This window comes from Andrographis paniculata, unplaced genomic scaffold, assembly GCF_009805555.1.
Source record: "Andrographis paniculata isolate CXL003 unplaced genomic scaffold, ASM980555v1 Contig59END, whole genome shotgun sequence".
NCBI lineage: Eukaryota > Viridiplantae > Streptophyta > Magnoliopsida > Lamiales > Acanthaceae > Andrographis > Andrographis paniculata.
This window is the reverse complement of record NW_026137594.1, coordinates 5,474,976-5,489,298: the sequence shown is the minus strand read 5'-3', so window position 1 is coordinate 5,489,298 and position 14,323 is coordinate 5,474,976. Positions and strand designations below refer to the sequence as shown.

Below are 14,323 nucleotides of genomic sequence, written 5' to 3'. Positions count from 1 at the left end.
GATTCTTACTCACCCATGCAAAAACCCGATTCGCTCTTCGAGTCAATCATCTGCTTCGTTGACGCTTCAAGGTAGCACAAAAGTGATCGGAGGGCAATCCTCCCTGTGCAGTTCGATTTTCACCTGAGCGCAACATTCGTGGGAAACATACATTCACGTCCTGGGCAGCCGAGGCACGGGAGAACATCTTCATCGCCTCCGCATCGGGCGTTGATTTAGGGCACTTTTTCGCCTCCTTAAACGCGCGAAGATAGCGAGAAATTCAAGGACGAGCAGGTACTTAAGCGATGCCTCCATTTTTTGTAATTTTGATTGATAGATTGATGAATTACGATGGGGTTCAGAGGGTTTGTGGATGACTCGAAATCCATTATAAATTAGTAGTGAGGTGAGCTGAAATCCATAATCGGTGATTTTATATAGTCTTTAGGGTTCTAGTACAACTGGAAATTCGGATGATGCTGTTGATGAATCGTCAAAAATATTTATTGTTGGAAGACTATATAATATGAACTCATACTTAATTTATGCATTCTTCTATCATATTAAGTTTCTAGCCGACCACCATTTAAGATGATATTAGAACAGGAGGTTGTAAAAAATGTCCATGTGCAAGGTTGGTGAGAGATAAATCAACCCTGCATATGAGCGGAGTGTTCGAAGATTAACTAATAATTCATTTTTCTATCGATTTAAGTTTTTAGGTTTAATGGTCATGTAACGTTATTGATTATGGTATTGTTATTTTCATTTAATTGCGAGTTGGTTAGAATCGCTTGGGTGTGTTTGTTTGGGGGTTTGGATTTTGAGTTGAGATTTGAATAGTAAAAATTTTGGATTTGAATAGTTATATGATGTGATATAAATAAGTGTTGATGTGATATTTTAAATGTAAAATTGATTTTTAGTATAATATAAAAAATGAAAAATAGATGTTTGATTTGATATTTTTGAAGAGAAAAAATGAGATAAATAGCAAATTGAAAATCCAATCCCCCAAACAAACAAAGCATAATGTTTTGTGGTGTATTGGATTTAAAATTGGATATTGGATGTGATCTTTTAAATTAAAATAGTTGTTGCATTTAATCATTTTTCAGAGAGAAAAAGTATTTTAAATAGAAATCGTATTACAATATTGTTACAGCAAAGAATTGCAATTCACCTAAACTCTCTCTTGCTACTGAATTCATAAAAAAGACTGTGGTTTTGGTTAATACTGATATATTCATTTATTTTTATAATCATGGTGTGGAATCTGGAATTTGAAGAATAAGAAGTTGGTGCTTGTGTCCTTACATCCTCATAATGAAATCATTAAACGATTCCTTTGTTGCTTTTAAACATGTTCTGGCTCTGTGTGGTCTTACATTTCATTTTCTTATTATGGATTTGGGTATAATTTTGTTCTTACAGAAAAGTAGAACAAGTTAGTGAGGAGGCTGATTCATTTAGAGCAAGTCTGGACAAATACCAACCAAGGCAACAAAAACGAATACAAGAAGCACAAGAGAAAGCAGAATTACTTGGAAGAGCTGTATGTTTGTGTTGAGTAAGAAAGCCCAATGTGTAGGGTTTTCGCGAATGGACTTATAAATTGAACTATGAATTGGTGTATAGTTCGATGGGCCTGTCAATAGCATTAGGGTCTGGAAATGGGCTTGGAGATAGGCCCAATGGTCAAGGGGTCGGACAAGAAGGGTCGGACAAAGGAAAAGGAGACAGTAAATGTTTGGGTCGATTGGTGTGGAGGTCGAACAAAGGGAAGTCGGGCAAAGAAGGACAAGGCGGTCGACACGGAAGTCGGACAAGTGGGTTTAAAGTGAGCCGATGTCCAGGTCGGATGAATAGCAGTTCTAGAGCAGTTGGAAGAAGTTACAACTAGTGAGCGGATACAGAGGCATGACCTGATAACGATATTGGGGCGGTTGACATGGGTTTTAAATAGGTCTTTTCATGACCTGAGAAGGTATCTTCAATCGACGTTAAATTAAGTGAATTTCTTTTGGAGATCATCCTTTTACTTTTACAGTATGTAGTATTTCTTTTCAATTTTTCTTATGTATCGTACGGTGTCTAGGAATTCTTAATCTCAGGCATTTATTTAATCAAATTCGAAGATAATTTCTATTTTCGAATTTTACTTTTTATTGTTCAAAAATTGCATCAACAATTTGGCGACCACAGTGGGAGCAAGACAAGATTGCTGATCCTATGTCTAGAGAGAACTTTATACGACTGAGGTCTGGCCGAATCATCGGAAGGATCTATATGGCAGGCTAACAGCCCCAAGTGTCTTCAACATCGGTGGGAGAAACAATCTCACCACCCGCCATGCCGAATGCAGGGGAAGCTCCCCAAGCACCTGCCGATTGGGTGCTTATGTTCAACATTTGAACAATCAGCAAACTTTCGCTATGCAGAACATGTTGCGTGAGCAACAAAATCTCATGCAGAATATGTTAGATCAAGCTCTATCAAGGGTTACTCTTAAACCCACCCAGTCATCTTCAGGGATGTCACCATCCAGGTTACAAGCAAATTTTGCGGGGCCTTCTTATGTAGACAGCAGCACCCTTCCAAGTGTCACTACTAGGGTCGATAGAGGAAAGACTCCTCTAACATACCCAAATAATGTTCCACTGGATGTCAGAACCGAGTCAACCTTCCCCAGAGAAGAGAAAATGGGGGGACAGGCGCATAACCCCATTCCTGTTTGACCCTATTCCACCCAGGGTGGATCCGGAAGACATCGCTCAAGTTCTGCGAGTGCACTTCGGAATGAATCCTCAAACGGTGAACAGGCTGGCTTATCAGAGGCCATTTCCAGAATGATTCATTAATTAGCATCCCCTCCCGAAGAATTACAGGCCGCTTGATTTCCACTTCTTCTCGGGAGAAGATGGAGCATCGACCATTGAGCATGTGGGACGTTTCACGGCTCAACTAGGGGAAGTGGGCAATAATCCGTTCCAAAAATTGCAGCTGTTCGGGTTGTCACTCACAAGAACAGCCTTTTCCTGGTTCGCAAATCTCCCGCCAGGGCAACTGCAAACTTGGGAGGGCTTGGAAGCGGCTTTTCATGCAAGGTTTTTTAATTCTCTTCCGACAATTTCACTTACCGACCTTCTGGAGATTAGGCAGATGCTAGAGGAAACCGCCTACCAGTTCATAGAGCGGATACGACTGATGAAAGGACGTTGCCCAACAGTCATTGAGGAGAGCGAAATGACCAATTTGGTGGTCAGGAATATGCATACGCGGCTACGAGAGGCTTTGACAGCCCATGATTTCGAAGATTTGGCCAGTTTAGCATCCAAAGCAGGGAGACTAGAGTCCCTCTTTAGGGAGAAAGACCACAACTTCCGACGGAACAAGGTCCAGTAGATGGCCAGTGTTGATACAGAAATGTATACACCCGATGATGAACAAGGGAAAGGTGCTGAAGAAATGGCGGCCGAGATTGTGAATGGCAAGCCTTATGTATGTTCCAAACTGAAACCCCTCCCAAGGGCGGAATAGCGGGAGCAACTGATGTTTGATGCATCCAAAGCAGACGAGATCTTCGATATTCTGCTAGCTGATGGGAAAATTCACATTCCTAAAGGACAGTGGTTGGCGACAAAGGAAGAAATAAAGGGAAGGCCGCACTGCAAGTGGTATAACTCCTTTACGTATTACACTAACCAGTGTACCCACTTCCGGAAGGAAATTCAGAGAGCCATCAAAGCTGGACGGTTTAAATATGTGACGATGGGGGTAGAACATCAGCCCTTCATGAAAGTAACTACTGCAGTAATCTCTGTGCGTTCTTCACAAAGCACACAAAGAGATGATGAAAGAGATACCAAACGGAGGGAGCGTAAGCCAAAAGAGCGAGAGCTTGATCAGGATGATAAGTTCAAGACCTGCAAGAGCAGGGTGGCTGAGAAGTGGGACAAAGAAGATGGCTCCTTCGAAGTGGATTTAAAAGACAAAGTGGTAGTTCGAGATCGACCGACACGCAAGCCGCAACCAGTCCATGACAAATGGACTCAGAATAGGAAGCCTTTACCCGTAGATATAGATCCCCGATTTCCAGGTATGAATCCTACGCAAATCCGTAATGCTAAACGCAGGTATGCAGCTCAGCACGGGAGGCGAATAGGCAAAGGGAAAGAAAATAAGGAGGTGTTGAAAGACCAACTACATGAGAATTGGTAGATCGAAAGACCTATCAAGAAGGCCAGGTGTTTCCGATGTCAGTTTTGCAAATGGATCAACATTGATCCCGAGATAGAGACTGCCGAAGAAGAGGCTCCTGAGATAATCTTTGGGACGTTTGGTCCAGAGGAGACGAGGGCTTTACGTAGCAAGATAGTAAAGACCGATAAAATTGGGTTCGAAGTCAGGATGGTTGGTATGCGATGGTTCGAGGAAGAAGATGAGCCTATCTGGGCAAGTCTGGAAGACGAGGAACCAGAATGGGCAGCAATGGCTGGCAGACCCGAAAATACACACAGCAGTCCCCCACCTATGGTTTTTCCACCTATACCAGAAGGAGCAATCCCGCACTTGAAACCATTATATGTTAACGCTCACATCTGTGGTAAGCCGATTAACAAGGTTTTCATTGATAATGGAGTTGTCTTCAATGTTATGCCTCTAAAAACCTTGAAGAAGTTGAGGAAAGGAATTGGTGATCTGTCCCCAATTGATATCGAGATGACAAGCTTCACAAGACAACCGACGAAACCAGAGGGAATAATGGTGGCCCCTATTGAGGTGGGACCGAAGGTTATTTCGACTGTGTTCTTTGTGGCGGATGCCAACACCACTTACTCGGTCTTGTTGGGGCGAGATTGGATTCATGCTTCCAAATGCATGCCTTCTTCTCTCCATCAGCAGATCATGTTCTGGGAAGGAGATCAAGTGTTCAGAATGGACGCCAGCACTAATCCGTTCGGTTCTACAGAAGTTGTGGAAGAGTCCGTACTTTATTCTAAGTATGTGCCTCCGATCTCACAAATAGTTGTGCTAGATGAGTATCCCTGGAAGAGCTGTAGGCTCACTGCGCAGGGGTATGTGTTTCATAATAAATATTTTCTCTCTTGTGGCTTTGTTGTTAGCCAAAAACGTTAAATTTATTAAACTTTAATTATGGAAGAGATAGGTGAATGCGACTTGTTGATTAGGCAGTTCTATTTAAACCAATTAATGGTTAGACTAAATGGCGAGGAAGGTTCCAGCAATAATGTTGATGAAGAAGAAGGCTTTCGGTGGCCTGACCTGCTGGAGAAAATAGAGCCTTCTTTGTCAACTCAGGATCTGCTCATTGAATACAATGTAGGAACTGAACAAATACCCAAGATGCTCAGGGTTACTGGTTCGTTGTCTAAAAACCAGCAAGAGCAAATAGTAACGGTAATTCGGGACTATATGGAGTGTTTGGCATGGGATTATTCCGAAATACCTGGTTTGGCATACGATTTAATAGAACATAGGTTACCTATTAAGAAGGGGTTCAAGCCGTATAATCAGCCTCCAAGAAAGGTTAGTCCAGAACTGCTTCCACAGATCAAAGAAGAAATTGAGAAATTATTGAAAGTAGGGTTCATTCGACCCTGTCGGTATGCAGAATGGTTAGCCAACATTGTCTCGGTAACCAAGAAGAACGGAAAAATTCGGATCTGCATCGACTTCAGAGATCTTAATCTAGCTACTCTTAAAGATGAATATGTAATGCCCATAGCTGATATGTTGATCGATTCGGCAGCAGGACACCAAGTTTTAAGCCTGATGGACGGTTATGCGGGGTATAATCAGATCTCATTGGCAGAAGAGGATATACCAAAAACCGCGTTCAGGTGCCTAGGAGCCTTGGGGATCTATGAATGGACGGTTATGCCGTTCGTTTTAAAGAATGCTGGAGCAACCTATCAACGGGCAATGAATACTATCTTTCATGATTTGATTGGGCAGTCCATGGAGGTATATATTGATGATGTTATCATTAAGTCTACTGACTTTGATACACATCTGGTCGACCTAAAAAATGCTTTCCTACGGATGAAGCAGTACAACTTGAAGATGAACCCAACAAAATGCCCTTTGGAGTTTCGACAGGAAATTTCCTGGGTTTTTTAGTGCATGAAAAGTGGATAGAGGTTGATGCAAACAAAACTAAGGTTGTTCTGACAATGCGACCCCCTCGGTCGGTCAAAGAAGTGCAAAGTTTGTTGGGTAACGTAAATTACCTGAGGAGGTTCATATTAAATGTTGCAGGAAAGTTAAAACCCATCACAAGGTTGCTAAAAAATAAAGCAACTGATTTCTCTTGGTGTCCGGAGCAGCATGAGGCATTAGAAGAGATTAAGAGGAGACCGACCTCTTAGACTGTATGTGGCAAACAGTTTCGATGTGGTGAGTAGTCTGTTGGCGCAAGAATGAGAAGATGGTAAAGAAAGGGCTATTTACTACTTAAGCAAAACTTTGGCAAGCCCAGAGTTGAATTATACCATGCTTGAAAAAATGTGTTATTCTCTGGTCTTCGCATGTACTCGATTAGAGCACTATATTTTGCCAAGAGAAACCGAGGTGGTTTCCAAAGTGGATTTGATCAGATTAATTCTGCATAGACCAACCATGCAGGGAAGGTCAATGAAATGGGCAATAAGATTGGCTCCCTTTGCGCTGCAACATCGACCTATCAAGGCAATAGAAGGGCAGGTAGTGGCTGACTTATTGGCTGAATTTACAAACAGTGAACCAGTAGAAAACAAAATGGTACCATATATAGGTACCGGTCCCTGGAAAATGTTTTTTGATGGTTCTCGTTCAAAAGGGAGATCAGGTGCAGGAGTTATATTAGAAAGACCCAGAGCCCGGAAGATCAGCCTGCAACTTCAAATGGAGGAGATGACTCATAACTCTGCAGAATATGAAGCACTGATTTTGGGTCTGAAGGCACTCGTGGCTAAAGGAGCACATGCGGTTATGATTTGTGGAGATTCTCAATTGGTCATCAATCAAGTGTTAAGACGGTACACTTGTAATTATCCTCATTTATGTTGATATCGAGATTTGGTATATCATATGTTATATAGAATTGCGGAGGTGGTTATTGAGCATGTACCGAGAACAAAGAATCGAAAAGCATATAATTGGCTCAGAATGCGTGTCAAAAAATAATTATTGGCAATATTGATATGAGTACTGATTGGAGAAAAGAAATTATGGTCTATCTGGAATCACCAAATTTTGCAACTCCTGTGGGTATTCGATTGAAAGCATTACGCTTTCAACTTATTGAAGGGGTTCTGTATAAGAGAACCTTTGAAGGAGTATTATTAAGGTGTTTGGGACCAGAAGAATCCATTAAAGTGATGGAAGAAGTTCATGGTGGAATTTGTGGAGCACACCGAGCGGAATTGAACACGCGATGGGCTATTCATCGTTTGGGTTTTTATTGGCCAAAAAATATTTGATGATTGTATCAAATTTGCTAAAGGGTGTCAGGAGTGCCAGAGACATGGCCCGTTAAGCCATCTGCCAGCAGTGGAACTCCAGACGATGATTAAACCGTGGCCATTCAAAGCCTGGGCGTTGGATGTAATAGGGAAAATTCATCCGGCTTCATCGAAGCAACATTCGTTCATCTTAGTAGCTACTGACTATTTCACCAAATGGGTAGAGGCAGTCTCTTTGAGGAATGCGACACATAAAGAAGTAATCGAGTTTGTGCTCAATCACATTATTTATCGGTTTGGAATCCCTCACACGCTTACGACCGATCAGGGTTTGATGTTTATCGGGGAGAAGTTTATCGAGTTTTTGGCCGAGTTCAACATCAAAGTGCATCATTCTTCGCCTTACTACCCGCAGGCTAATGGATTAGCCGAAGCGGCAAATAAAATCATCATCGGCATCATCCGGAGAATGGTGGAGGGAAATCCGAGGAAATGGCATACATTACTGCCTCAAGCATTGTGGGCCCACCGAAATAGTAGGAATACTTTTACTGGATTTTCTCCCTACCAATTAACGTTCGGGCAAGATGTTGTACTTCCTGCCGAATTTGTTATATCTTCACCCAAAGTAATTAATACAACGGTGAATAATGATGAAGCGTATCTACAAGGGATGTAGCAACAATTGAAGGAAGTAGACACCGATCGATTGAATGCTCTGGATCGAGTGGTTAGGCAGAATGAGATTAGAGCTAAGTACTATGGAAAAAAAATATCTCCTAAAGTTCTTGCAGAAGGAGATTTGGTGGGGAAAACAATTCTGCCTACATATAAGAAAGTGGATCAGTTAGGCAAATGGTCTCCTAATTGGGAAGGTCCTTTCATCATTCACAAAGTAATTGGAAATGGAGTTTTTATTATTGTGAATCAGGAAGGAAAATTGGTACATGAGAATATTAACACTGAGTATATGAAAAGGTATGTTCCTGCCTTTTCAGAACATCATCATTAATTCTTATTACAAGAGACCTAAGAACCCTTTAAGGGTTCGAACCCACAGGGAGGGGTTTTATTCATCATCCGAAAGGTTGACACAAACGTGATCATCTTCTGGTTGAAAAACTTCATCCCAATTCGTAGAAACCATCTCAGGTTCTTCGTCGAGAAGATCTTCTAAATCCGGACGATAGCGATCCCATTGATCTTGCATTTCTTGAAGGTCTTGTTCGGTGCAAACTTTCATATCTTGTAAAGAATGACATTCTCGCTCAGCAAGTACACGCAGCCTGGAAAGTGTTGATCTTTGTTGGCAGAAGATGTTGTTCCAGCTAAGGTCAGGAAGAATGGCCATAACATGATGGTTTATCATATCCATATGATGATCCAGGTCAGATATGCGGGTAAGAATATCAGTGAGGGGCTCGTAGCTGGTAGACACACGTTCCATCAGGCGAATCGTACGATGTATAATCTTCCTACCTTTGCCAGAGAACTTAAATTTAAAGTCAAGTTGTTTCAGTACCTGTATCAGGTCCTCGGCATGATGGCCCATGGGGTGTTTTCCCACAAGGAATAGTTGCAAAGAACCTTCCCAATTGGTGGCAGGAACAAGAATGCGAGGAGAAACCATTTGAGTGTAAGTGCAAGATTGTGAGTATTGGTGATGTTCGTAGTGGAGATATATGAATTATATATATACATACTGTGGTGTTCAAGATTTCTGACTTAGTAAAAGTTCAAAAATCACGGATCTATGTTTTGGAAAATAGATTACAAGACTAAGTCTCCAAGCTATATACAAGGTTATGGGGAAAGGAGGGCCCGAAGGGCGGCTCAGAGCTCGGCCCACTTCAGCTCCGACCGGGTTGCCCGACGATGCTGATAGGCCTCCTGGTGTCCTCTAATGAGCCTCAATCGTATGCTCGATTGGAGTTGATCGTAGAGACTCGTTTGTGTTTGGCAATGTTCCTCCACCAGGCGACCTCCTTCCTGGATGTTGTCATCTAAGGACTCCAACTGTTGTTGAAGGCGTCTGAGCTCTTCCATTTTTTGGAAGATCTCAGCCGCCAGCGTTTGTCACACTTGTTGGAGTTCATCCAGCGTAGCCTTGGCAAGATCAAGGTCTTCATTGACCTTTTTCAAAGATACTTCAAGGCCAGCCGGATCAGCGGTTGGTTGAGATGACGTGGCTTTGGATGACGGAGGTCGGATCAGAGGCAGTTTGTCCTGGAGCTCGGTGATCTTTTCCATCATCCGATCGAGCATGAGAGTAGCTTCCGACTCCATTCGATGTTGTATCAACAAGTCTATCGCGACCTGAACTAGAGACTCAAGGTCTGCTGGACTCAGGTCAGCGAAAGACAGGTCAGCACAGCGTGCTATGATAGGTCGGGCGGGAGTCGGGAGATTTATTCGGGCCAGCACACTCATCTCTTGGGCAGCCTGAAACAAAACGTGTTTAAATATGAAGCAACAGAAATGAACTTATGGAAAATGATACAAGGTTGAAATCTACCTGATTGAAAACGGCGGTTGCCTCGGAAGGAGCCATGATCCGAAACGCCATAGGAGTACCTTGGCGATAGTAGGGCCAATGACCGACTCGTCTGCTGGTTACAGACAATGGGCAGCAATCTGCTCCATAACCTGAAAGGAAATGTTAGTTAAGGAAAAGAAGCAAAGGAATCAGAAGGTAAATGTGAAAAATACTAACCGAGCCCCTTGGGATAAAATTTACTGAAACTTCGCCCGACTTCGAGGAAGAGATTTCCTTGATGTCGTGAGGCGGTGGGATCGGTTGGAGTGGTTGGGGCGCTGCGGGAGGTCCCTCGTCCACGGGCTGGGCGGCTGGCTGCAAAGGCAACGGAGCGACTTGGTCGGGCAATGCGGCAATTTGGTCGGGCACCGCCGCGACCACTTCAGGTTCCTAGTTGAAAGTAATGATACACGAGTTAGAGATTTATAAAATGAATCATGTGGAAATATTTTGGCAGTTACCTGTGGTGGTGGGGGAACAGGTGAAGACAAAACTGGAGGAGAAGTTTGCCTCCCCGCCGGTTCCTCCGGCCAGCGGATCATCGGCAGTTCCCCCTCTGCAGCAAGGGGGGTCGGTTGAGGAGCAACCGACGAATGACTCGGGTTGTCCTATAGAAAGGAGAATTGAAGTTAGTAAGAAAGTGAAATAAGTATTTCCTTAGAGGTATTATTAAATATCTTACCTCAACTGACAGAGGGGTCGGCAATGTAGTGGTCGGTCGCCCTGCGGTCGAAGAGTCTCCCGATGGACCAGCCGGTTGAGTAGTTGGTGGTTCGATGAGGATGTCGGCTGGAGCAGCAGTCGGGTGACTTGCAGTCGGGGTTGCGGTTGGCTGAGGAAAAGTCAGAGTAATGGTCGGTTGGGCTGCGGTCTGCTGAGGGTCGGTCGGCTGGGCTGCGGTCGGCTGAGGGTCGGTCGGCTGGGCTACGGTCAGTTGAGAGATAGTCGGAGCAGTGGTCAGTGGCAGCGAAGGGGTCTCTGAATAAGAAATGTTAAAGTGAAAAAAGGCATACATTGGGAAAAAGAAACACTTGAAAGGGAAAGAACTTACCCAATTGCTCTCTCAAGTATTTTGGCAATCCGCTTGTGTCCACTGGCAGAGACGCCAAGTGCTCCTCTATTGTTTGTCTGTCGATGGCGGGGGCGCCCTTCTGTTTCTTCTTTTTTGCTACAGATCCGCCTTCGGCAGGCGTCGGCCTCTTTCTTCTAGGAGCAGAGGCTAGTCGGGGAGAACCCAACGCCAATGCTGAGGGCGGAATGAGTTTTCCCACCAACTGGTCGGTCGGGGGAGCAATAAGAGACCAAGTGGTTGACCACCAGGTCGGGAAGGCCATAGCCTCTGAAGGTTTAAGGCGGAAAGGTAAGTAAGAATTGAAGGTAATGTAGTCGGTGAGTTGGGAAAGGTAAGGTGGTATGAGCTCGGGGATCACCAACCCTTCTAGGCTTTGATGTATAAGGTGAGGTCGGGCTAGTGGTCCCGGTAGGCCCTAACAGCAACCAAACTGTCGGCCAGGAACTGGGGTTGATAGTTAAAAGTATAAAAGGATCTATAATTTTTCTTGTCCGACCTCTTACTTGAAAATAGAGATCGGGGTTTCAGAGCAGAATCCCATGAGAAGGGATAGGTCGGATGAGGAAGAGGATCCGGATAAGAGCGGGGGTACGGAGTGTCGGGATAAAGCCAAAAAAGTTCGGTAGTATACTATACAAGGGTTTTGTAGGCATAATAACGAGAGTTACTACGGTCCTCAGTAAAAATCTGGGTAATGACGGGGTCGGATGGATGGAGGTTAGAGGAGCTAGGGGTTAGTTTGGCTAAGGCAAGACCTATTGACCTTTGAGGGTTCGGGCTAATAGGTAGTTGGCCAAAGAAAGCATTCGGAAAATATAGGCGCAGCCACAGCTCCAGGAACCAAAATGGTCCCGAAGCAACTGTGTCCGCCTTTTTGGTATCGGTTAGGCGGGTGCTCACTCGGGATAAGCCCTCAAAAAGGTTAGCTAAAAATAAAGTTCCTAAAGAGAAAAATTGGCCACTAGCCAGATGAATGGCCAGATCGACCTGGGAGGACAGAACGAGCTTGGAAGGAGAAAGAATGATATATCTGTGAAGAAAGAAGAAACTTAACTAAATATTCAACTTTGAGGTTATATGGAAAAACGTAAGGAAAAGAAAGTGTACCTGCATAGCCAAAAAAAGGAAAGTTGTGTGTTCCAATTCGGAAACCGAGGTGCCTTCCTCGCCCAAAAACTTAGTAACAAAGCTGGTCCAGCTTCTCTCTATTTCGGCAAGTTTGGCGAGGGCCCAACCAGCATGGTCGGGCGAAGGTTCCTGACCTTCAAAAGAGACCAGAACGGGATCGTCGCCCACTATGGGTAAATGGGCGATGATAGCCATGTCCATAAGGATCGGGCCAATGGGGCCAGAGGGGAGAAAGAAAACTCCCATTGTGAATGCCAAAAGGCTGCCATTGCCAACAGGGCCTTGTCATGAAGTTGGAGAGGTTGAGTTGAAAGAAGGATGGCCTTGTCGATGCCCTGCCTCCTCCACTGCGCTTTAAAGTGAGGGAGAAGCCTCGCATGCCATTTGCGGTAGGCATCTTTGGGGTCAGTGAGGTGAGTCCTGATACTGTCCAGGAGTCTCTCCGGCTTGAAAGCAGCATCATTTATGGCCATCAGAGAGACTCGGGAAATGACGGATTTCATTCGATCGGTGTATTCGGCAGTGGTGCGATAGGGGCGAATGGTTGGGGTGAGGACCCTTGAAGCCACAAAAGGCACCGATGGGTCGGTCCCCTCGTAAGGTAAAGCATGAACATATTGGTTGGCCATTTTGCGAAAGATGAGCAGAAAATGAAAGAGAAGAGATTTTGGAGGATGTTTGCTGGAGAGAAAATGAAGGATTTCAAGATTCTGAATGCGTGAATATGGAAGGGTGAGAGAAGGGTTTTACATAAACCCCACGATATGACATAAAACAGTGTAATGATAGCACTGTAACATGTTACAAACCCCTAAACGTCACGTCTCACACAGTCCGAGAAGCGGCACTTAGGAGTCGAGCGGGAGGAGGCAAGTTGTTGAGTAAGAAAATCCAATGTGTAGGATTTTCGAGAATGGGCTTATAAATTGGACTATGAATTGGTGTATAGTTCGATGGGCCTGTCAATGGCATTAGGGTCTGGAAATAGGCTTGGAGATAGGCCCAATGGTCAAGGGGTCGGACAAGGACAGGTCGGACAAAGGAAAATGAGACAGTAAATGTTTGGGTCGATTGGTGTGGAGGTCGGACAAAGGGAAGTCGGGCAAAGAAGGACAAGGCGGTCGACACGGAAGTCGGACAAATGGGTTTAAAATGAGCTGATGTCCAGGTCGGATGAATAGCAGTTCTAGAGCAGTTGGAAGAAGTTACAATTGGTGAGCGGATACAGAGGCACGACCTGATAACAATATTGGGGCGGTTGACATGGGTTTTAAATAGGTCTTTTCACGACCTGAGAAGGGATCTTCAATCGACATCAAATTCAGTGAATTTCTTTTGGGGATCATCCTTTTACTTTTACGGTCTGTAGTATTTCTTTTCAACTTTTCTTATGTATCGTACGGTGTCTAGGGATTCTTAATCTCAGGCATTTATTTAATCAAATTCGAAGATAATTTCTATTTTTGGATTTTACTTTTTATTATTGAAAAATTGCATCAACAGTTTGTTTTATTGTTTTGAAAGCATTTGTCTTTTCTCTCCTTGTTTAAGTCGAGCTATTTGTTTGATGTTGACTCTTCTTTTGTTCTAAAGTGGGGATTCACAAGTTCTGAGAATTTTCTATGACAAGGCACAAGCAGTGGAATCAGTCTGGAGATCATCTAGGGTACTATAAGAGTCTTTCGCAAATGAAGTTGCGGAACTTAACAAGTATAGCAACAACGAGAACACTTAAAAAGTAACCATTCCAAAGCATCGATTACGTACTTAATTAAGTATTAGAACACAATTACAATTATGAAGGTAACCGTGTTTTTGCAAGACTCTTTTGCTTTAATGCCTACTATATTCACTGCAATAAATTCCAGTTGCCTATTTGGACAGCTTTACATGTTTCCATACTTGGTATAGCGTATTGAATAGTTTTATGGTTATAGGCACTAAGATATGTGAATATTTTCAGGACTAGCAAGAGATAGGTGCAGGATAAATATTGCATCAATGTTGTTTGGAAGTATAAAAGCAACTTGTGAGTGTGTGGCAACTTTACACCAGAAAGAGATAGATGGAGAATCTGTTTAGGCACACCAGCTTAGTGAAGAAGTAATGTAATATCTGGTTCACCTAATCAAACATTGG

At 43.6% G+C, this 14,323-nt stretch overlaps 1 protein-coding gene across 1 annotated transcript; it reads right to left on the bottom strand.

Annotated features, from left to right (window-relative positions):
* Positions 1 to 9,524: 9,524 nt before the first annotated feature.
* On the bottom strand, positions 9,525 to 11,318 carry LOC127258114 (proline-rich receptor-like protein kinase PERK10). The gene is made up of 6 exons (XM_051284773.1): positions 11,036 to 11,318; positions 10,667 to 10,962; positions 10,446 to 10,592; positions 10,197 to 10,374; positions 9,964 to 10,094; positions 9,525 to 9,890 (listed from the first exon to the last, which is right to left on the bottom strand). Exons 1-6 carry the CDS (start codon positions 11,316 to 11,318, stop codon positions 9,525 to 9,527), a joined length of 1,401 nt encoding a protein of 466 aa, XP_051140730.1.
* Positions 11,319 to 14,323: the final 3,005 nt, after the last annotated feature.

Coding starts and splice junctions, on each gene's coding strand:
- LOC127258114 (XM_051284773.1), bottom strand. CDS start 11,318: ATGGCCTTCCCGACCTGGTGGTCAACCACTTGGTCTCTTATTGCTCCC. Junction 10,375..10,445: donor CTGTTCCCCCACCACCACAG/GTAACTGCCAAA, acceptor ACTTTCAACTAG/GAACCTGAAGTGGTCGCGGC. Junction 10,095..10,196: donor AATCTCTTCCTCGAAGTCGG/GCGAAGTTTCAG, acceptor ATTTCCTTTCAG/GTTATGGAGCAGATTGCTGC.